Source organism: Rutilus rutilus (assembly GCF_951802725.1).
Source record: "Rutilus rutilus genome assembly, chromosome: 11".
NCBI classification, from domain to species: domain Eukaryota; kingdom Metazoa; phylum Chordata; class Actinopteri; order Cypriniformes; family Leuciscidae; genus Rutilus; species Rutilus rutilus.
In genome coordinates, this window is record NC_140216.1 from 22,717,492 (window position 1) to 22,742,734 (window position 25,243).

The 25,243-nt window shown below is 42.5% G+C and overlaps 1 protein-coding gene across 1 annotated transcript in view; it reads right to left on the minus strand.

Annotated features, from left to right (window-relative positions):
- LOC311299308 (retinoic acid receptor beta-like) overlaps nucleotides 1–25,243 on the minus strand; it is a gene marked incomplete at its 3' end in the record, with an annotated part of 380,652 nt that overhangs the window by 124,288 nt on the left and 231,121 nt on the right. The window contains exon 4 of the mRNA XM_084422816.1: nucleotides 10,817–10,977. Within this exon, the coding sequence (XP_084278942.1) occupies nucleotides 10,817–10,977 (161 nt within the window). The remainder of the gene's footprint in view (nucleotides 1–10,816; nucleotides 10,978–25,243) is intronic.

Below are 25,243 nucleotides of genomic sequence, written 5' to 3' on the forward strand. Positions count from 1 at the left end.
AAACTGATGTTCATGTGAGTACCGTGGATCACAGCGGGGAGCGGCAGCCACTGGAGGTCATTCCGTCTGTGACGTCCAAATGCACAGAAATCTGTGGGAGTGTGAACACGTCAAAATCATGTTCCAAAATCTGTCTCGCTTTAGTGTATCCTGCTGGCCAAAGAGACAAAGCCATGAAGACCTACATTGTTCTTGACGAGCAGAGCAATAAGTCCCTTGGAAGAACAGAATTCTTTGAACATTTTGGAATTCAAAGCGCAGGGTCGAGGTACACTCTGAAGACATGCTCAGGAGTGGTGGATACAGCAGGGCGACGCGCCAGCAACTTCATAGTGGAGTCAGTAGACGGCAACATCCACATTCCCTTGCCTACTCTGATTGAGTGTGACATGCTGCCAGACGACAGGTCCGAAATACCATCACCAGAGGTAGCCAGACATCATCCTCACCTCAAACACTTGGCAGACAAAATCCCAGCCCTGGATCCCAACGCGTCCATCCTCCTTCTACTTGGGCGAGACATAATCCGGCTGCACAAAGTGCGTGAACAATGTAATGGGCCACACAATGCACCGTTTGCGCAGCGACTCGACCTTGGATGGGTGATAATCGGAGATGTGTGTCTGGGAAGAGCACATAAAACTACTACTGCCAGCGTCTTCAGAACCAGTGTGCTGATAAGCGGACGCCACTCCATCCTTAACCCATGCATCAGCAACTTAATGGTCAGAGAGAAGATTGACAACGTTGTACCACCCCACACCTTTCCATGTGTGTCTCATACAGCCAATGAAGCAGATAGCCTGGGCAGAGACGTGTTTCAAAGAACACAGCGCGACGACCAGCTTGGCCTGTCCATCGAAGATGAGTTGTTCCTTGACCTCATGGATAAGGAAGTCTACATAGACGAAGCAAACTGCTGGGTAGCACCGCTACCATTTAAGCCGAACAGGCCACGTCTGCCCAACAACAGACAACATGCTGTCAATCGCCTCGCCTCCCTCCGTCACATGCTGGAGAAGAAACATGGCATGAAAGAACACTTCTTCAACTTCATGCAAGCAATGTTTGACGCTGACCAAGCGGAGCTTGCACCAGCACTGAAGCCACAACAAGAATGCTGGTACCTACCAATATTCGGTGTTTATCACCCACAGAAAAAGGACCAAATACGTGTAGTGTTTGATTCCAGTGCGAAGCACGAAGGCACCTCCCTTAATGACGTTCTGCTCAGTGGGCCTGACATGAATAACACCCTACTCGGGGTCCTCATGCGTTTCCGCAGAGAACCTGTAGCGGTAACTGCAGATGTCCAGCAGATGTTCTACTGCTTCATTGTACAGGAAGACCATCGTGATTTTCTAAGATTTTTGTGGTTCAAAGACAACAACCCAAACAAACACATCACTGAGTACCGCATGAAAGTGCACGTTTTTGGCAACTCTCCTTCCCCTGCAGTAGCCATATACGGCCTGAGAAGAGCAGCCTTGCATGGTGTAAAGGAACGGGACAGTGAAGCTACACACTTCGTCATGAGAAATTTCTATGTGGATGATGGGCTTTCCTCATTCCCCACTGACGAAAGGGCCATCGCTGTACTGAAAAACACAAAAGAGATGTTGGCAGAGTCAAGCATCAAGTTACACAAAATAGCCTCTAACAGTCGTACTGTGATGGATGCCTTTCCCCCTGAGGAGCGGGCCAAGGACTTGGTGGATCTAGAGCTAACTGTTGACCCCTTGCCACTGCAGCGGAGTTTGGGACTCTCATGGAACTTGCAGTCAGACACGTTCACGTTCCGTGTATCTAGAGAGAAGAAGCCATTTACTAGGAGGGGAATCCTGTCTACAGTCAATGGACTTTACGACCCCCTGGGGTTTGTAGCACCTGTCACAATCAAAGGAAAGGCCTTAGTCAGGGAGTTGTCTGCCGAGCAAGCTGAATGGGACGCTCCTCTGCCAGCGTCGAAAGAGGAACAGTGGAGAATGTGGACAGACTCACTCTGTGAGCTTGAGCAGCTTCAGATTGACAGACCCTATTTGCCAGTTTCCTTGTGCTCCACAAAACACAGAGAACTCTGCATCTTCTGCGACGCCTCCACTATGGCCATATCAGCAGTGGCCTATCTCAAAGCAACAGATAAAAATGGACACACTCACATTGGATTCCTCATGGGCAAGGCAAAACTGGCTCCTCATCCCCTGCACACTGTTCCACGGCTCAAGCTTTGTGCTGCTGTCTTGGCTGTTGAATTGGCAGACTTAATTACAGAAGAACTCGATGTAGACATGCACAAAGTCACATTCTACACAGACAGCCGGATTGTATTGGGCTACATAAACAATACAAGTAGAAGATTCTATGTTTATGTCGCCAACAGAGTCACACGCATCAGAAAGTCTTCAAGCCCAGAACAATGGCACTTTGTCAGCACAGAACACAACTCAGCAGACCATGGGACTCGCTCAGTGCCAGCAGCCATGTTGAAAGACACCAACTGGTTCAAAGGTCCAGCCTTCTTAGCCAAAGACACCTCACCGCCAGAGGAGTTTGAGCTCATTGACCCTGAAGCAGACGCAGACGTACGCCCACAGATCCAAGCTTTCATAACCAAGACCTTCGAGGGGGGGCTTGGATCAAACCGATTTGAACGCTTCTCCGACTGGAAGTCACTTATTCGAGCCATTACCAAGCTCATACACAATGCCAGGTCTTGTGCAAAGGGCTCAATCAGCAATACAGATGAGAAGACACAAGCTAAACTAATAGTCATCAGAAACGCTCAACACGATACATTTGCTGAGGAGATGAAATGCCTTTCCAGAGGTGAAGTCGTTCCAAAGTCGAGCCCTCTGAGGAAACTGAATCCAATTGTGGACAAAGACGGCCTAATGAGAGTTGGAGGACGCATTCCTTTGGCTGACATACCCTGGGAAGAGAAACATCCAATCATTGTTCCCAGAAACCTTACCTTATTGGTGAGGCATTACCATGCAAAGGTCGCTCATCAGGGAAGGCATCTGACAGAAGGTGCTGTTCGTTCTGCTGGACTGTGGCTGATTGGAGGCAAGAGACTGGTGTCAAGCATCATTCACAGATGTGTGACTTGTAATAAGCTGAGAGGAAGAATGGAAGAACAAAAAATGTCAAGCCTACCTTCTGAACGACTCGACCCAGGTCCTCCGTTCACAAATGTGGGTGTCGATGTGTTCGGCCCATGGACCATAAGCTCAAGACGAACTCGCGGCGGCATTGCAGAGAACAAACGCTGGGCAGTCATCTTTACTTGCATGGTAACAAGAGCTGTGCATATCGAAGTGCTCGAGTCTCTGTCCTCCTCAAGCTTTGTTAATGCACTAAGGAGATTCACAGCTGTCCGTGGTCCTGTTCGCCTCTTTCGTTCTGACCAGGGAACGAACTTCATTGGGGCATGCAAGGAACTTCAGATCAAACCTGATGATCATGAACTAAATACTTACCTTCACAACCAAAGCTGCACCTGGAACTTTAATCCTCCCCACTCCTCACATATGGGTGGAGTGTGGGAGCGTATGATAGGTATTGCCCGCAGAATACTGGATGCACTGCTGTTACAGACAAATACTGCCCACCTGTCTCATGAAGTTTTGGTCACACTCATGGCTGAAGTCATGGCCATTATGAACGCTAGACCCCTTGTTCCTGTGTCATCCGACCCAGACATGCCCACAGTGCTCACACCTGCCATGCTGCTAACACAGAAAGTCGACCCAGTGCTGCCACCAGCGGGAGAGTATGACCTTAAAGACCTATACAGCAAGCAGTGGAAACAAGTACAGGCGTTGGCCGACTCATTCTGGAAACGCTGGCGTCAAGAATACCTGGTGTTACTCCAACCAAGGAGAAAGTGGCACGTGGACAAGCCAAACCTGAGTGAAGGAGATGTTGTGCTGCTCAAGGATGCTCAGGTCAAGCGGAATGAATGGCCTGTCGGAGTGGTGGTAAACGCCATTCCCAGCAAAGACTCTAAAGTTCGCAAAGTGGATGTTAGGGTGGGCAGACAGGGTACTCAGCGGGTGTATTCTAGACCAGTCTCAGAAGTTGTTTTACTTGTAAAAAGGGAATAGTGTTATAATACATTATAACAAGCGGGGAGTGTTATGTTCTGTTGTTTATCTTGGCAAAAGAGAGACCTCTTGTGGCGACTCCTAACATAGCGCGCTGTTTACATTTACTAGTAGTCTCGCGTCAGTTCGCGTCAGTTCACATTCTACTAGCAGTCTCGCGTCAGTTCAATGTCTCTCGGTAAATTAAGCAGTCTCATATTTTTCTCTCTGGATTTAATTTGGCCAGAAAACACGTTTGCCTGTAAGTACGAAGTCATACAGTTATATCATCATCTAGCACTAAGAATACTAGTAATGAGATCCTTTGTTTATGAAGTTGAGTTCGTTCTAAGTGTGTATTTTGATCGCATATGCTAAACGTTAGCCTCGTAATGTAATTTCCTATAGAAGTTAGCATTAAGCTAGCACATTTATTTTATACTTTCAACACATTAAATGTGAATATTGTTCTTGAACAACTTATGTATTTGAATTGAATACTGAAATGTATTGTTTTTTGCAGTTTTACAGTGCTTCCTGAGTAAAGTTTGGAAAGGATAAACAAGCTTCATTCTTTGTCTTGGGGAAACTGTTAGCTATCTGCCGAGCTGATGTAACAGGTTATGCCACGCCATACACACACAGAAGCGGGGGCAGAACACTCCTGCAACATGCCCTTTAACCCCCTGGGGTCGGCGGTATCGCCGGCGATACCAGCTCGCTTTTTTTTTATCAGTGTAAAAGAAACTCATAAAAACTCTGTTGACTTTGATTTTCCATAGGAGTTTCATACATCAATCGATCCTGTTAAATGTGTATTATTTTTGTGTATACTCAAAATAAAAACAAAGTGTTGTGCTTTTCGCCAAATAAAGAAATATTAACACGAAGCGAGTTCTGCCTTCTCTCTGTCAGTTAAGTCCATTCTGAAACGCGTCCAAAAATAAACCATAACTCAGCGAATACTTCTCACACAGACACGTGAGATATGTCTTTATGAAGCTTGAAATCTCTTCTTTTAAATGAAGTAATTTATATAAAAAACAAATATTCTCAGCTTATGTAGTCCCTTTAAAAGCAAGGAGAGGTACCATTTTTTCGTTCTCCCTTCATTATCTCTGATGAGCTGAGGCAGCCCCGCCCCCGGCACTATTCACATGGTAAATAGTTTAGGTGATCTATGCATCGCACACGCCCCCCGATCAATGCCATACAAACACAGTTTCTTCATCAGACTCACTGATAGTTCATCGCGTTTTGAGTATGGCACGCTTCTCCGGTAAAGACGCCCTTCAGATGATTCTGGACAGCGAGGAAGAATGCACGTTTTCCTCAGAGGAAGATTGTAACTCGGACGACGAATGGCAGCATTTTGAAGAGCGAATTGATCCCGCCGAGGACACAATTTCGGAGTAAGTTTTACTGTTATATAATTATTTTTCTGATAATATAGAACTCATATGAATTTTCAGACTATATTTTGCTTAGTTTTGGCTAGCTTTTGACATCTTACAGGAAAGATTGCCTTACAATATCCCTAACATTCGTCTATATGCTCAAGTGTAAACTTTTTCAATGTGATAGGCTATTACTCTCTAAACATATTTATATATTAAATATATTTCACTCAGTTTTGATTAGCTTATAACACTGATTATCATGCTAAAATACTGCCTTATGTTTAATGTAGCTTATTTGCGAATATCTGCTTAAGTGTAATGTGATTTAGTCTAAATATATTTCAGCCTCCGGTAAAATATGTGATAGCCTAGGCCTACTGTCTAAATACTAGACATTATATATATATATATATATATATATATATATATATATATATATATATATAAACGTATGGTTTTGGTTAGACTATGACACTGCTTATCATGCTTCCATACTGCCTTATGCACAGATGTTTGTGAATACAGGTGTAAATGTTTGAAATGTATTGATGTGTCGTTCGCGAACGATCCGTTCATTGCGTGCGTCACTAAATACGTGCGGTCATGGCCCATAAACAGATACTCGCAGTGATATTTCTCTGTCCTATGGACCGTAGCGATCTGCCTTTACTTTTGTTTATTTTGCTCACATTTGATTTGCTTAGAGCCCGCATCAACGGGGCATAAGCATTTACTGTGAGATACCTGCCTTTACTTTTGTTTATTGCTCACAATTGCTTTGTTTATAGCAGACTGATTATTTTTTTATTTTTCTCACATTTGATTTGCTTAGAGCAAATTTAGAACATTATGTTCCTCCACATAGAGGAATTACAATAAAACAGATTGAAAAACAAAACCTTTGAATCTCCTCTCAATCTTTGTTCTTTGTTCAGGCTGCCTCACTTGATGGCCCATTAGCCACTGGGGGAGTGTCTGTCACACCCCTGGTCTGAATCTCATTAATATTGATAGGCCATTACCACTCACATGCATAAACCTCTTCTGACAAAAAAACTGTTTTACAAAGTGTAAATCAATGTATTGTGTTATGTGAACGATTAGGCAGGATGATTTTCACATCATTTTGAAGCCAGAACTCGAAGCGACAACATTCCTTAGTCAAAAGTCTTATTGACACATATTTACTATGTGTTTTGTGGTCTTATTTCAGCAACTTTCATTTTTATTTTTTTCAATAACCACGCATAAACATTATTCTCTTAAAAATTCAAACATATACATGCATGTTGATCACATATTATGGTAGCCCTGTTTGTGCTATATAGAGTGAATTTACACCTTTGCCATTATCATGTTTATAAATAACTGAAAAAAGCACAAATTGCAGAGCATGTCAGAACACCTCCAGGGCCCAGAAAACCCCTCAGACCCCAGAGGGTTAAACAAGAAATTTTCATTGGCTGACGACAGTCCGTGACGTCACTACCAGTGAGCCTGAGAGTATAAAAGGGCGCCTGTAGTACAAGTCATCAGCTTTTTTGTCTTTAGAGCCATTTGTTTGTTTACCTGTAAAGGTGAATTCTATGGGAAAGCACTCTGCCAAGCATTCCAGGAAGTGTTTGTCTCCGTGTCAGCAATTCTTGACACCTGAGGACACACACGACTTGTGCATTATGTGCATGGTTGAGGAGCATGTGCATTCAGTTCTCGAGAAAGCTGAATGCGCTCATTGTGAGAATTTCTCCATGAAGCTCAGTTCGCGCCTGTCCCTATTCGGGACCTGCAATGGATGAGGCAAAGAGGAGACTGAGTTTGTGGGGATTTGCAGGTCAAGTTGTCTGAGGAATTCAAGCAAGGTATGTCCCTCTCGCGTTCTTCAGTTGTTAACTCAAGCGACCTGCTGGATCAGGATGTTCTTTCTCTCGAATCTTCAGATCCAGCAGATATTGCTTTATTGGCATCTAGTCAGGAAGAGCTGGATGAGGCTGAGGTGGGTGAAGACGTTATCTGTGAGCCCTCCCAGCCTGCCAGGCTGCCATTTGAGGAGCTGTTGGAGGTTATGGCCAGTTTCACAGAAAGATTAGATTTTGCTTGGTGGCGTGAGAGATGGGAGATCACAAGCGATACCTGTCCGTCCTACTCCTCTGAACTTTCCGTTTCTCCCTGATCTCTACGCTGAGGTAGAGAGATCATGGGAGAAAACATTTTCGACCCACATTCATCCTTCCCATCATGCGAATTACGCGAATTGCTTTAGTATGGATGTGCTAATGCCTCCCATTGAAGAAATGCTCGTGAGCTATCTCTCAGTGGGTGAGGTGTCTTCTTTGAAGGCTCTGACAGGTTCCTCCGCTCCCCGTAAGAGCTTTCTGTATGATCTTTTGGTATTGAGTAGTTGCAGATAGCTCTTTGCGAGCTCCCTTTGATAAGCGAGTCTTCAAGGTTGAGTGCAGAGGAACCCTCCCCGTGGTTAGGGTCTTAAAGTAGACTCCTCCGCTCCCCCACAAGAGTTTTTCCAATCTCTTAGAACCTGACAAGAAGAGGCTTTTGCCTAGAATTTGAAACCCTTTTCATTGTAAGGCACCTTCAGGAGTGCTGGAGTCTTCAGATCATGGACATATCCCATATCCATGAGGACAGCAGTATCAAGTGATAGTATCTAGCTCTTTGCATGGTCCCCTTGGTAAGCGAGTCTTTAGGGTTGAGTGTAAAGGAACCCTCCCCACTACTGAGGGTCTAATAGCAGGGTCCTCTGCTCCCCAGGGATTTTACCCATCTCTTAGAATCCAATGAGAAGTAGATTCTTACCTTCTGGCATCCATTTTAATGGTCAGGAACCGTCAGGAGTGCCGGATTCTTAAGATTCTGGACATAGCCAGATGTCAGCGCTTTCTATAGAGGAAGCGAAGCTGAAGCTCCCCTGTGGTGTCCTAGGTAGAGTTTAGAAGATCTCTTGCTCCCCCTGGAGGTAGTGAAAGGCCAAGGGAACTCAGTTGTTCTCCCTGGGCCAGTATTCCCTTAAAGGTGGTGTCCAGTGTGAAGAGCTGACATTGCCAAAACTGCCCTGCATGGAAGAAAGGAAGGCTGGAAAAGGCCGGGATCAAAGTATCAGAAGACGCAGTGTCTCATTCCCCTTCTCAGGGAACCATGGTTATATATGTAAACTGAGACGGTTATGCTGTTAACCCTCTGGGGACCAAAAACGCGCCTGCGCGTTTTGCTCGTTTTTTTTTTTAGCAATGAAAAATAAACACTTAATGCTCTGTTCATTTTGATCTTTCATTTTCGTGTAATACATCAATCGATCCTGTTCAGTTTCTATTTTTTTTCTGTATACTCACAATAAAAATAAAGTGTTTTGCTTTTTGACAAATAAAGAAAAATGAACATGATGCGATTTCTGCCTTCTCTCTGTCAGTAAACTCCCATTTGAAACGCGTTCGAAAATGATCTATAACTCCGCGAAAATTCAGTCAAACAGGCAAACAGACCCACGGGCATAAAGCTTGAGATCGCATCTTTTAAATGAAGTAATTTATATAAAAAACAAATATTCTCAGCTTCTGTAATCTGTATAAAAAGAGAGCGACTCCAGTCGAGCTCATTACGAGCCATTCAAAAGTTATTTGACCACTCCCCGGAGAGCGCGTGCTATTCAAATGCAAATTCTGAGAACCATTTCAGTCTGTGAAACGCCCCCAAATCAGCTGTAAACAAAGCGCCGCGAGTGAGGCATAATATAGCCTACCTTATGGAGAAAAGTTTCCTCAGAACAGTGCTGATATGAGGAGCAATATCTCCTGATATGAGGAGCAGATCCCGCTGAGGAGTGATGTAGGCTGTTTTCTTTTCTCAAGTGTTGATGTGGAATAACGTTATGGAATAACGTTAGTGTAGGCCTATGTAAACCGCAAAAAGATGAATCGCATTTCTATAATATGACTCGCCTTTCTGTGAGATGAATGAAGGGTACATATTTGTAAAGACTGTTTAGCCTAAATATGAATCGCGCGTCTGTGTGTGAAAGAATAAACTGCTTTGCTATAGCCTACTGAGATGAGTAAAAATCGACTGAAATATGTTGAAATAAAATATATTTGTATAAGCAACGTATTAAACAGTTTTTAGGCTACTGTAGAATATACTGCCACATCAAATAAGCTTTTGTTTAGCAATTTCTGCTCATATCTAACGTTATATATATATATATATATATATATATATATATATAAAATAGCCTACTATTTTTGTCAAAAATAAAGTCATAGACTAAGATGTTAGATGTTCCAATGTTGGCTATATTCAAACTAATGAATGCATATGATAAAATGTAGGCCTATAATCTTTTTTTTTTTTTTACAAAGAAAGAGTACACTTGAAATATTGTTGAAATTGTAATTATTGTTGTAATTGTAACATTTTTAATAAAATAGCAAAACATATTTACAAGAGAGATGTAAGCGAAATCTTAAATGGTCAATGTAAGTCTAAATACATCTTTTGTCCTTGCATTGTGGCTCAGTCAGTGTCACACCTGGCTCATTAGGCAGAGTCATTATGCAGAGTCATTATGCAGAGTGGGTGGGACATTGTAATCTAAGGTGTAAACTCCTCCTCCTCGCATATTGGCTTTCCAAGCAAAACCTGTTTTACACCATTTAAATCAATGTATTTTTTTTTTGTGAACGATAAAGCAAGACTATTTTCACATCATTTTGAAGCTAGAACTCAAAGGGACAACATCCATTAGTCAAAAGTCTTGTGGACACATATTTAATATGTGTTTTGTGGTCTTAATTCAGCAACTTTCATTTTTATTTTTTCCAATAACCACGCATAAACATTATTCTCTTAAAAATACAAACATCTACATACACGTTGCTCGCATATTATGGTAGCCCTGTTTGTGCTATATAGAGTGAATTTACACCTTAGCCATTAACATGTTTATAAATAACTGAAAAAGGCACAAATGTCAAGGCATGTCAGAACATCTCAAGGACCCCAAAAACAGCTTGGTCCCCAGAGGGTTAAAAGTGTATTTATTTTGTTGTGGTCAACAAAGTTAACGCTGAGTCTGAGCATTTGTAAATGTTATTTTTGTAAATATTTGTTGACAGTGTTTTTCCTCCATACATACTGTATTTGTATTTTTCTTTGTACTTTTATGTCAATTCAAGCACCCCATTTCCAGGACACAATGCGAGTTAGTGCCAGTTTAGCAAACCCTAGCTAGCCAGTATGTTTTTTTCTGATGCTGATGTGACTTTAGTGCAGAAATACTTTTTGGGGCCACTGCATACACTCTTTTAAAAGTGAGTGGCTTACCGTGGTGTACTTGCCCAGCTGACAGAGTGAAGGAAAAGTTTCTTGGTGAGCTTTCCGTATCTTCTCAACGATGGTATCTAGTTCCGCTGTCAGCTCATAACTTTCGACCAGCTCCTGCTTTGGAATATCCTTTTTCTTCTTATTCCTGTCATTTCGGACAGCTAAGAAAAAAAATGAAAAAATGAAGTGAGGTCAGACATACTTTCTGGTCTGTTTACATTTAAGTGCCAATGTTCACACACATATATAATCTTTAAAACACTTTTTATAAAAAAGTATTATTGAACACCTGTGTGTTCAAAATAATAAATTCCCAGAACGTCATGATTTATTTGAATTTGACGACAGATTTGAATTCCCCTAAAAGGCTAAATAATCTTTTTCAACAGTCTTAATTCTTTTTCTTTCTAGGAAGTCAGCTTGCTAGATTTGCGAAAAGAGCTAAAATGTATAAAAATTATGCAAAGTACACAAACAATTTTGCAGAGCAAAGATTGGAGATTTTAAAACAGATGCAATGAAAACCAACACCTACTTGGGAATTTTCAGTATATGAAACATCTCTGAGAATTACAGGAAAAAGTAATGTGCAGCTCTGTACTAAATTTCAATGTGAGTGGTTTCATTATTGAGATATATTCTACTATTGTTATACTGTCTGCACACAGTCACACACTAGCAATGCAAAATTCTTGCAGATTCAAACAGAAATGGTCTGTCAATGAAAGGCATGTTATAAGACATAAGCCTATATAAGACTATAATGTTATAAGCCTTGATCTAGCTGAGGTGTTACAGACACTAAGCTTCTGTCTGTTAACAGATATTTACAAAGTAATTTCCTGTCAGGTCTTGAGTCAGTAACATTCCTATACAACAGTACTCCTGTGCAGACAGTTTTGTTGAAAAATCTGTATCCTTTTGCAGAGAGAAGACGGACCACACAGTGGACAATTTTACTCCTGTATACAAACAGAAAACCACAATTTGAACTTATACTAAAAAGTTTATTCTGTATATGTATATTATATTATTTCATTGTCTATATTTTATTGTCTTAAATGTTGTTGTTGTTTTTTTTTTAATTGAGAAAAATGCATAATTTGTTTTTATTCCTATTTTCTGTTCCTGTGTTATCCTGTTACCCCTTTTAGCATTTATTTATGTTTACACATACTGGGTCAAAATCAATAATTCATCTCTGCCCCCAATGTGTATAACAGGTAATTTGCCCTGAAATGCAAAAAAAAAAAAAAAAAAAAAAAAAATCAAACTTTTTTGAGAACAAATGGCTTTTCCTGAGAGTGATGTATAAGGCAAATATTTTATTTGCATGTCCTCGAACATCTCTAATGTTGTAGTTTTCTTCTCCATGAAACAAAAGACTCCTACAGTACCATGCAAATTTGTTGCATGGGAAATGTATGGGAAAATAACGAATACTGTGGCTTCCATCTCGTCGGCACTGCATCAAACTGAATCTGTGGACATATGTCAAGGTCGAGGAAGCACACTGCTCTATTATTCAACTACAAGCTGGAGCCCAGCCATTGCCAGCATTATTAATACAGGAGAGGCTGATGAAGCTTGCATCGCTGTATGAGATCATTAAGGAGAGAACACCTGGTGTTGTGGAGGGCCGTCTGGGGACCATCCTGTTTCATTAAGCCTTGGAGAGGCTCATCTTTGAAGCTGCTGTCTGGAGGAGAGGAGTCTCAGACAATATCCCAAATAAGACAAGGATCTTTCTCAACAACATTCCTATACCAGACATCTAAAAACAATTGTGATGAAATTCAAAGCAAGTTCAGCTCTCCACTGTTGTTATTGCAGTCCCCTAGAGAGATTGTAGCAGCCATGGCTGATAATGAAACTGATACCAATTTTCTCATACATCTGCCCTAGTTAAATGTAGATCCTCTTCATATTTAAAAAGCAAAAGTCCTTAAGAAGATTTATATTACAACAGATTTATTTATAATGGCTCTAACAAATACTGACCTATTACAACAAATAATCAATTTAATACATAATGTAAAAAGGTTTTTGCATTGTTAAAACTAGATTTTTTTATTTAGAATTTGCCAAAAAAGAACCTCAATTTGAATACCTAACATTAAATATTAATCAATGTGCAGCTTGTCCAGTATCTTTAGCACAACAGACATTAATGATGCTTTCAATTGATGATTATTCAAATTGCAGCTTTAAGGTTTTCGTTCTTTTAATGGGACACACAAAGCTGACGGTTGGCCATCTGGCAATGTCAAGCTGGTTTTGAGTGTTAGTCGGCTTAATTGAATTTTTTTTGCCGCATTCCGCACCATTGTCTCTAGTTGGACGCCATCAGGTTTTTTGGGCCGATTCAGCATGTTGAATCGCCGCTGGGCCAACGGTGAGAGAGAAAATCTCTGATTGGCTTAGCAAACAGTGCACGAGAATAAAAGTGAAAGGGATGAAAGCGGGAATGAAGAAAGTGATCAGTGTGATTGAATTCAATTCACATTTATTTGTATAGCGCTTTATACAATACATATCGTTTTAAAGCAGCTTTATAGAAAATGCATGTGTCTACATTACAATTTAGACTAAGTACTCTGTTATCAGAGGTGACTGTGTCCAAGTAATGTATTTCAGCAATGTACATATACAAATCACGCAGTTAGCTAACAATTTATTAATTTAAGGCAGAAACAATGAGCTCATTGAAGTAATTATTACGAGTTGTGAACATAATGATTACAATATATGGAAAATTTAGCATTGGTGCATGTTAATTTATAATTTGCATCGTCCTCACAGGAGTTGGAGTCATCTCTTCCCAGGTGTTGGGTCATCTGAAGTCTTCGTGAGAGGCTAGATCAAGACTGGAGCTTACATACTCTCTAGTTACCTTGGGATGGGTATCCCGATATATAAAACACAAAGGCAAGCGGAAAATAATTAGTGTAGCTGCTGTTCATAACATTAAGCAAAGATAATCATGTGCATTTGATCTGATATAAATGGAGTACAAGGTTATGAGATGCATTATGTGAATGCTTGGCAAAAGAGATGTGTCTTTAATCTAGATTTAAACTGGAAGAGTGAGTCTGAGCCCCAAACATTATCAGGAAGGCTATTCCAAAGTGTGAAAATGCTCTCCCTCCTTTAGTAGACTTAGACATCCTAGGTACAAACAAAAGTCCAGAGTTTTGTAACCTTAAAGAGCGTGATGGATTGTAGGACAATAGAAGGTCAGTTAAATACAACATTTAGGGCCTTATAGGTCAGTAGCAATACTTTGTAATCGATACGGAACTTAATAGGTAACCAGTGTAGAGATGATAAAATTGGTGTTATATGATAATATTTTCTTGACCTGGTAAGAACTCTAGCAGCTTCATTTTGGACTAATTGTAGCTTGATTATTGAAGATGCAGGATAACCACCTAGTAATGTCTAGAGGTCATTGAAGATAAAAAATTGACTGTTTAATGTTATTTGTTTAATTATTTTTCTTTATTCATTTTCATAATAATTTCATAATGTATTTCACGAGTTCACACGTACATGAAATCAGATGTAGTAATTTATGCGTATTTGGAGTGCTGTCTGGGAGAGGGCTCCGAGTTCGGAATATGGCCCGAACCCCCCCCCCCCCCCCCCCCTTTTGCCTGGGATACAAAACCAGCCAAAAGTGAGGTGATGGGGTGGTGGAGGGATGCTGTGAAACTGTCATGGGACAGAGGTGAGGGAAGGCTATATTTATACCGGCTTCCTCTTGTGCTGATTAGTTGATTACCTGAACATGCTCCTCCCAAACTTTGTTACATAAAACTTAATTTTGTGAGTCAGAGTAACATGACTCACAAAATTAAAAAACAATGTAACATGTTCACTGAGCAGAGATGTTCCAATGATGATGATACATCAAATGTGTACAGTTGGTAAGTTCTTTACAAGGAAAGGAATGTTTTTCAACTGATGCAAATGTACCACAAATGTATACACCGAGAATAGTTTCTTAATATGGAAAGTGGATTGTACCATGTGTAAGCATGAGGTATACTGTACGTTCCATTTTAAACATAAGCAACGTTTTTCTACCTTACAAGGAAGTTGAAAGTTGCTCAGTGGTGTATACAGTATAAGCTCAATCCTTAATGTACTGACTCAGAGAAACATAAAAGCATGACGGGGTGAGAGGAAGGAGAAACATAAAGGCATGACAGGGTGAGAGGAAGGAGAAACATAGAGATGAGGGGGTGAGGGAGGAGAAACACCAAGAAACCATTTACAGCTGGCATGATGGGGTGAGAGGATAGAGAAATGGGGAACAGAGAAATCTGGAATGAAGACCTCCTCACCTAAGAATAGCCTTATTCTTCTATGCCTGTTTCTCTCTGTCTGATACATGTATAAAAATAATAAATAATAAATCTCTTGGCAAAAGTAACTGTAGTAGCTTCCGTGATTCAACAATAATAGGAAAAGCATGATTTTCAAATCTACAGTCATGAATGCAACTAGCTTTTCTGCATCAGAAACAGATAGCATGTTCCGTAGCTTAGCTATGTTTCTGAGGTGGAAGAAGGCTGGTTTAATAACATGTGAAATATGATAATCGAAAGACAAGTTGCTGTCAAATATAACACCCAGGTCTTTTACTGTAGAGGATGAAGTAACAGTACATCCTTCTAAAAGCAAATTGTATTTTAAGAGATTCTGTGTACAAGTTTTTGGTCCAATAAGTAATACCTCAGTCTTATCTGAATTTAATAGAAGAAAATTACAGGTCATCAAATATTTTATATATTTAACACACTCTGTCAACTTGGATAATCTGGCTGTGATGAAATATGTAACAAAAGCCCTATTCGGACGGGACTAGTTTAACATGGAGAGGTGGGGTAAAGTAATTATTACCAGAGCTTCTCTGTGATTTTAGTCCCGTCCGAATGTGCCATCTCAGTAATCATTGCATACAATGTCAGTAAAGATTACGGGGACTTTTACCTTCAGTAGAAAGGTCCGGAAAAATTACCTCAGGCAATACTAATCCAGTGTGAATAGACCCGCTGTAAATATTGTCATGGGGGTGAAAAAAATCACACGACAAGGATAGCTCAAACAAAGTGCCCGGAGGGTGGATTTATTTACAAAGTGACAAAACCAGTGAAGGATTTAGGTGGGTGCTCCGGTGAAGTGCGTGTGGTCTTCCTTGTGGTACAGCGAGTCTGGGCTGTGTTCCTGCAAGGCTGATCGGTCACCCACTGCTTTCTAGAGAAAGATAGAGAACAGGCGTTAGAGTTCTGTCTCATGGAGAGGTATCTCACCCTCTGGCAAATCCCATGCGGCTTATTTGGCTGTTGCTTGATGGACCACAGCTGGGGCCGATCAGCCTGTGACGAGGGCGTGCAGGTGCTCCTCGTCTATTTCCAGGGCGACGCTGATGAGTCCTTGTGGTGCGTCGTCTTGGTCCTGTGGGCGATCTGAGACAGTAGGGGAGAAAAGGGGGGTGGGTGGGGAATGAAAAAGCTGCCCAAATCCGAGAGAGACCGTCAGCATTGGCGTTCGCAGCTCCAGCTCGATGGCGCACCACAAAGTGGAAGTCCTGGAGCGCGAGAAACCATCGAGTCACTCTGGCATTGGTGTCCTTGGCTCGGGCCATCCACTGAAGGGGAGTGTGATCCGTGACCAGGGTGAACTTCCGGCCGAGGAGGTAATATCGCAGCTCCAAGATTGCCCACTTGACGGCCAGGGCCTCCTTTTCCACCGCGGCATAGTTTTTCTCGGCTGGGGTCAGCTTCCTGCTGATATACAAGACAGGGTGCTCCTCACCTTCCTGGATCTGTGACAGGACGGCTCCCAGTCCAGTATCGGACGCATCTGTCTGTAGCAGGAAGGGGCAGCTAAAGTCCGGCGCTCGGAGTACCGGTTCCGAGGTGAGGGCTGTCTTAACATTTCGGAAGGCTTCCTCCTTTTCTGGTGTCCAGTGAACCTTCTCCGGCTGTCCCTTCCTAGTCAGGTCTGTCAGAGGGGTGGCTAAGGAGGAGAAGTTAGGGATGAAGCAGCGATAATATCCCGCCAACCCTAAAAATGCTCGTACCTGGGTCTTGGTTTCGGGCCTCGGGGCTGAGCGGATTGCCTCGACCTTTTTATCTTGCAGACACAGGTAATAGGGAGAAAGGCTGTAGACTCCAAACGTGGGGACAGAATGTTCGACTGGACCAGGCTTACCGCACTGTCGGAATCCAGGATGGCCCGAAACGGCTTCCCGTTGACCATGACATCAGCTTCTGGAGCTCCAACTGGTAGATTGCTGTGAACAATGCAGCCAGCCAGCCAGGAGGTGCAGGGGGCTCCGTTGGCATGGGCTCGTCCCGCGGTGAGGGGGCCACTGACCTGTCTATTTGTCGCTGAGCACCCTTTGGCATGCGTTGCTCCAAGACCACCCTCCAAGGAAATGGCGGCACTCGCTCCCCTACTTCCCTCTCTAGGGCAGCATCTGCCAACTCAATGGCCTCAACGAGCTCTAGGGTGGTACTTGGGTTCCTCATCCCGACAGCCTGTCGGTGTGAACGAGGAAGAGCACGAAGCAGACGGTCGATGACAACGCGTTCCGCCACCTGACTGGCCATTGGATCCCCCTCCAGCAGTCAGTGCTGCGCGAATCGTGTGAGTTCAGCGGCCTGGGGACGGGCTGGCCGACGGGGCTTATATTCCCAATCGAAGAAGTACTGAGCAGCGCATATCGGACAAACCCAGACGGGCCAAAATTTCCCGCTTCACATCATCGTAGTGCCTGGCGGTGGCGGCGGGGAGAGAAAAGTGTGTGCGCTGCGCCTCACCGGTCAGGAGAGGGGCCAAAAGCTGTGCCCAGTCATCGTGCTGCCAACCTTCATTGGGAGTGAGCTCCTGCTCACTCTCACCCTGGCGGGTGGCAAGGTGCTCAACTATTTGTTGCTGGCGGATGCTAGTGAGCCGTTTGAGAATTTCTTCCATGTTGGGGAAGGAGCGCTCACCTATGGCAGAACCAGAGATAGAAGAGAAGAAAAAGAGAGAGAAAAAATTGAGAGGTGAAAGAGCTTGTTTGTCGGTGATTCTTCACTCTTTTGCCCGCATTCTCCACCAGTGTCACGGGGGTGAAAAAATCACACGACAAGGATAGCCCAAACAAAGTGCCCGGAGGATGAATTTATTTACAAAGTGACAAAACCAGTGAAGGATTCCTGAGGCATCAAAACAAGAGACTAATTTGAACAACTGTTTGTTTGCTTTGGGTCACCCTAAAGGGGTGCCTGGCATCTAAGCAGGGGATGAGCAAGTGGGTGGTCGAGGCCATCTCACTTGCTTAGGAGTTGGCCGGTCAGCCTTCACCTTTGGCTGTACCTTGACTAGGAATATGGCTGCTTCTAAAGCATTATCGTCAGGAGTCTCCCTCCAAGTTGTTTGTGATGGGGCAGGTAGTTAGCCTCGCCACACACATTCGTGAGGTTTTATGACCTTGACCTCGGCTCCACTCCAGGAGTGCAGGTACTTTCGTCTTAGTGTGCGCAGAGATTTCACACAGACAGGTACTTGTTACTATGACATTGTGGTTATAAAGTTCCCACAGCGTCTTGACGCAGCTCGAGTTCCCTTGAAAGGGAACGTCTCAGGTTACGATTGTAACCCTGGTTCCCTGAAAAGGGAATGGGATGCTGCATCGCACTGCCATACTCCCTGCTATAAGAAGCTAGTAACTGTTTGTTCCAGGTATGCTTATAGTTTCCTGGTGGATGACGTCACCCGCCTGTGACGTTCCATCATGCAATTGGACTGATTTCATAGGTGCTTCACGACGCAATCATGCAGAGGTGTTCCCACAGCATCTCAACGCAGCGTCTCGTTTCCTTTTCAGCGAACCAGGGTTACAGTCGTAGCCTGAGACTTTTTCAACTTGCTTTCCAACTATCCAATGAGCCAGTTGGACAGAGAAACGGAGCTTCTGCTGGAGCAGAGGAGATGACACTGCTGCGGCAGTCGACCAAACTTGCTTTTTGACCTGCTTTCCAACTATCCAAAGTGCAATTCAGACAGAGAACTGAGCTCCTGCGGGAGCCGAAGTCATAACACTGCTGCAGCAGTGAAGCAAGTTGGAATGGGAAACAGGGCTCCTGCGGGAGCGGAGAAGATAACACTGCTGAGGCAGTGGATCAAGTTTTGGACGGAGTAACAGACCTTCTGCAAGAGGGGAGTAGATGATGCTGTAGCGGCAGTGGAAATGATTGTTTCTGACTTGCTTTCCAACTATCCAGTGAGCCAGTTAGACGGAGAATAAGCTCCTGCTGGAGAGGAGGAGATGACACTGCTGTGGCAGTGGAACCAAATTTGCTTTCGACTTGCTTTCCAAACTATCCAATGGGCAAGTTGGACAGAGAACTGAGCTCCTGCAGGAGTGGAAGAGATAACACTGCAGTGAAGCAAGTTGAAATGAGAAATAGGGCTCCTGCAGGAGTGGAGGAGATAATGCTGCGGCAGTGGAACAAAATTAGAGTAATGGAGCTCCTGCGGGAGCGGAGTAAATGACACTGTTGCAGCAGTAGAACAAAACTTGCTTTTCAATTTGCTTTCCAACTGTCCAGAACTGAGTTCCTGCGGGAGCGGAACAGATGACACTGATGAAGCAGTGAAGCAAGTTGGAACGGGAAACGGGGCTCCTGTGGGAGCGGTGAACCTGTAGGGTTGGGTGTATTAGAACAAGTTGACGCTAAAGAATTTAGCTGATGAGGGTTCGTTGAGCTCTATTGATATGGAAGCGATTTGAACGAATGTAAATCTTGAAAGCCTCCGATGACCAGCAGCCAAGTGCTTGGATCTGCTGCTGGGAGAGGCCTTTTTGGGCAGCTGTGACTGGAAAAGTGGTCTGCTGGGATGGCGGATTGGAGCAAAATGGACTTAACCCTCTGGGGTCTAAGGTGTTTTTGGGGTCCTTGAGATGTTCTGACATGCCCTGACATTTGTGCTTTTTTCAGTTGCTTATAAACATATTAATGGCAAAGGTGTAAATTCACTCTATATAGCACAAACAGGGCTACCATAATATGTGAGCCACATGTATGTAAATTTTTTCATTTTTGAGAGAATAATGTTTATGCATGGTTATCGAAAAAAACTAAAAATTAAAGTTTCTGAAATAAGGCCACAAAACACATACTAAATATGTGGCAATACGACTTTTGACTAATGGATGTCGTCGCCTAGAGTTTTTTCTTCAAAATGGTGTGAAAATCATCCTGCCTAATCATTCACATAATACATTGATTTTAGTTTTGTGAAACACTTTTAGTTTGGAAAGCCAATATGCGGATGGGGCGTAAACGCTCCAACAGCATCATGCATATTTAGTAGTTCACACCTGGTGAGACAATGCCCCTGCATACTTAATGAGCCATTCATTCAGGTGTGTCACCTATAGCTAACTTAAATATACAAGCTTCATAAAAATGATCATTCTAGGAGAAAATTTCAGATGGCATTTAGAGGCTTTTGCATCTGAACTCTTCATATATACACACACACACACATATATATATATGCATGCACATACATACTTTATAATCTTTTCAAAACTAGTCAACGTCTTTCAAAACTAAAATATACATTTTATCATACGTATTTCAAAGTAAAGGATTCATTAGTTAGTTGATGACTTTATTTTTGACAAAACACATATTCCTCATCTCAGTATAGCAACAGAGTTTGCTAAAAGCTGTTCATTCAATACAGCAGTATTTGAAAATCGATCATATTTTGTAAAATGACATTTATATTTGCATTTATGTCAAAACCTAGACACTTTTAAACATCAAAAGGACATTTATTAATATGTATTCGTGTCAAAATGACAAATAAACAGATTTTCCTATTCAATTTTGCATGGAAACGCTTCCAAGACGCTTGCGTGTCGCGTGAAAAATAGGCGTCGGTTCTATTTCTAGCATGCACACGTTTTCCACGCAGCTCGTGCCGCGCCTGAGACGCGCGTCTCACACAGGCAGTGTACAAACTCTAAACTTGTCTTTCATATTTCGCCTGACTGTAACGTTGTTTTTATGAAATATTAGGGCATATAAATGTTAATTTGCAGTTTAATACGTTGCTTATACAAATAGCCTACATTTTATTTCAACATATTTCAGTCGATTTTTACTCAGTATAGCAATACAGTTTGCTAAAACATCATCATTCATTCACACACACACGCGATTTAAATTTAAACTGTCTTTTTGCGAGCTGTGGTAAACAGCGCGCATCTCTGCCGTTCATTCATTCATAAACAGAAACCCGATTCACGTGAGAAGGAAAAAAACGTACTACAGTATTCCTCAGCTCGCTCCTCGATATACCCGCACTTCTGAGGTACATTTTCCATTATTATTATTCCTCACAGCACTGCGAGACTGTGTAAACAAGTAATGATCTGAATAAACTTGTGTTTTCTCAAGCTGATATGGGGGCGTTCACATGTTTGCGTGGATTGCCTCAGTCATTTGCGTTTGAATAGCGCGCGCTCTCCGTGGGCGGGGTCACATTACATTTGAATTAGCTGTAATGAGCTCGACTGGAATCGATCTCTTTTAATACAGATTTCACAAGATGAGAATATTTGTTTTTTATATAAATTACTTCATTTAAAAGAAGAGAATTCAAGCTTCATGCCTGTGTGTCTGTATGCCTGTTTGACTTAGTATTCGCTGAGTTACAGTTCATTTTCGGACGCGTTTCAGAATGGACTTCACTGGCAGAGAGAAGGCAGAACTCGCTTCGTGTTTATTTTTCTTTATTTGGAAAAAAACACAACACTTTGTTTTTATTGTGAGTATACACAAAAATAATACACATTTAACAGAATCGATTGATGTATGAAACTCTGATAAAAAAAAAGCGAGCTGGTATCGCCGGCGATACCGCCGACCTCAGGGGGTTAAAGTGTTTTTGGAACCAGAATCGTGTGACGGGGCGAATGGAGTCATCTGCGAAGAGTGGGTCGGATGGGAGTTTAGCCTGCGAGCTTCTGAAATGTAGGTAGGCTAAGAGAGATTGGTACAGTTGAATTGGTGATAGGAGATTGAAAATGTATATGAAATGGCCTTTTTTGTTTGATCGGTCTTGCTTTGCTTTATGAAGTAAAAGATGGTTTTGTTGTCTATCACTGATAAACCTCACGCTTTGGTCGGCCCCGCAGGGTGGAAAAGGAAGGAAGCTGATGAGGAATATAGGACGTTTGGGCCTGCGCTGCTAGTGGAGGCAGCCTTGCGTTAGAGTCTGATATCGGGCTGCAGGCCATGGACCGGGTTGAAGAAAGTGATAGGAAAATGCTGAGGTTGAGCCTGCGCCACTGGTGAAGGCATACTCACGCAAAAAGGGCGGCCTGTGTCGACGAAGGTTATATTACGACGTGAGGCGCAGCGCGAAGAGGAGAGTGAGGCCTGGCTGCGGCAGAATCTGGGACGCAGCCCAGACTAGCTGAAGGCCTGCTGCCGCGGCCTGACGCTAGCAGAAGAACCGGTCTTGCGAGAGAGGGAGACGGGGATTTTTGAGAGCGTGAGTTTAGGGCCTTGTGATTCTTACTCACTTTGTTCGTGGCTTTGGAAGGTGGAGTGGATTTTGGAGATGGGAATGCTGACTGAAGTGAAACATACAGGTTGTATAGCTCTGCTTTGTTTATCCTCCTAAAAAAATTAAAGCTTGTCTTAACCCCAATACTGCCCATTTTTCTATTGCAGGGATTGTGGGTTGTGCTGAGGTGTAGGAGAATTTTGAAGATGATGGTGGAGTGAGAGCAAGCCTTGGCGTCTTGGGGTACGAGAAGCGGCGCGGCTGGGCCGATGACCGCGCAGTGTTCCTGGAGGCTCGGTTGTGGCGTCCTGTCGAGCACAGGTGCTCGTTGCAAGGCAAGGCAAGGCAAGGCAAGTTTATTTATATAGCACATTTCATACACAATGGCAATTCAAAGTGCTTTACATAGAAGAAATTAAAATAATAAAAAGAAATAAGAATAATTAAAACAGTTTAGAAAAATAAAAAATAAAATACAATACAGTACAGTACAGTACAAACAGTCGGACGAACAGCGGCACAGTGCTCATTCATTAAATGCATAGCTAAACAGAAGTGTTTTGAGTCTGGATTTGAAAGTGACTACTGTAGGAGCACGTCTGATCTCCTCTGGAAGTTGGTTCCAGCTGCGGCTGGCATAATAGCTAAAAGCGGACTCGCCATGCTTAGAGTGAACCCTTGGTATTTCTAGCTGATATGATCCTAGTGATCTGAGTGATCTGTTGGGTTTATATTCAGTGAGCATATCTGCAATGTATTGAGGTCCTAGGCCATTGAATGATTTATATACCAGTAATAATACTTTAAAATCAATCCTAAATTTAACCGGGAGCCAGTGTAAAGACCTGAGGACTGGTGTGATATGTTCATATTTTCTGGTTCTGCTCAGAATCCTGGCGGCAGCGTTCTGTATGAGCTGCAACTGTCTTATGGTCTTTTTGGGAAGGCCAGTGAGGAGTCCATTACAATAATCCACCCTGCTGGTGATGAAAGCATGAACAAGTTTCTCTAGGTCTTGTCTGGAAACAAAGCATCTAATTCTTGCAATATTTTTCAGATGATAGTATGCTGATTTAGTTATTGCTTTGACATGACTACTGAAACTAAGGTCTGACTCTAGTGTCACACCAAGATTCCTGACTTGATTTTTGGTTGTTTGACCCCTAGAGTGAAGGTATGCGTTCACCTTGAGAACTTCATCTTTGTTTCCAAAAGCAATGACTTCAGTTTTGTCTTTGTTTAACTGAAGAAAGTTTTGACACATCCAACTGTTGACTTCATCAATGCATTGGCACAGGGAGTCAATGGGGCTGTAATCGTTAGGTGATAGGGCTAAGTAAATCTGTGTGTCGTCTGCATAGCTGTGGTAAGCAATTTGGTTCTTTCTCATTATTTGGCTTAGTGGGAGCATATACAGGTTGAACAGGAGTGGCGCAAGAATTGAGCCTTGAGGAACTCCGCATGTCATGGATGTCCACTCAGACTTATGATCTCCTATACTCACATAATAACCTCTCCCATCTAAGTATGACCTGAACCATTTTAGGACTATCCCAGAAAGCCCCACCCAGTTTTCCAGCCTGTCCAGAAGTATGTTATGATCGACAGTGTCAAATGCAGCACTGAGGTCGAGTAGTACCAGCACCGATAATTTGCCTGAATCAGTATTTAAGCGAATATCGTTTATTATCTTTATGAGCGCTGTCTCTGTGCTGTGGTGCGGTCGGAAACCAGATTGAAAATTGTCAAAGTATCCATTCGAGCATAAGAATTTGTTCAGCTGATTGAAGACAACTTTTTCAATGATCTTGCCTATGAAAGGAAGATTTGAGATCGGCCTATAGTTGCTTAATATGGTCTTATCCAGATTGTTCTTTTTCAGGAGGGGCTTGACAACTGCAGTTTTCAGGGAGTTTGGAAAACTCCCAGAGAGAAGTGAAGCATTTACCACTTCTAGAAGATCTGCTTCTAAACTGTTTAACACACTTTTGAAAAAAGATGTGGGAAGCGTGTCAAGAGCGCAGGATGATGTTTTAAGGTGCTGTACGGTTTCTTCCAAAATTTTGCCTATATACACAGTGTTAACGGAGCAGGATCATTTTCAGCAATTAAAACTATATGATGTTTCATTAACAAAGTTCAGGAGGAGCACGTTCTTTTAACGTGGAGATTTCTAAATAATCTATCCAATCAACACATCATCAGCAATCAACACATCTGTCCTATCAGTATGAGTTGCATCAGTGAGATGCTGCGAAGGATCCTGGGCAACGAGGGAGTCGTCATTAGATGGAAAGAGTTCAATCTCTGACATTGTAAACAAATGGGCGGGACCAAATGCTGAAAAACTGTCGAGGAATGTCAACTGTGTATATAGGCCTCCTCTCATACTGATAGGACAGATGTGTTGATTGCTGATGATGTGTTGATTGGATAGATTATTTAGAAATCTCCACGTTAATAGAACGTGCTCCTCCTGAACTTTGTTAATGAAACATCATATAGTTTTAATTGCTGAAAATGATCCTGCTCCGTTAACGCACAAAGTCAGATCTCATTAATAAAATACACCCAAACTTTAGCATGATGTAATTGGTCACTAGACACACAATCCAGAGCCAATGCTATTTCACAATATAAGCTGACGTAATGATGCAATCAGTCACGAGACATATGAAAGCCAATGCCATTTCACAATCAAAGCTGACGTAACACTTCTTCTGGCGGCAATTTTTGAATGTGTGCAGGATCTGAGCTTTACGGCGGATGGAGACGGTGACCGCTTTTGGGTCTGTTCCTCACACAAATCAATCATTTGACCTTGGAACACTTGGAATATTT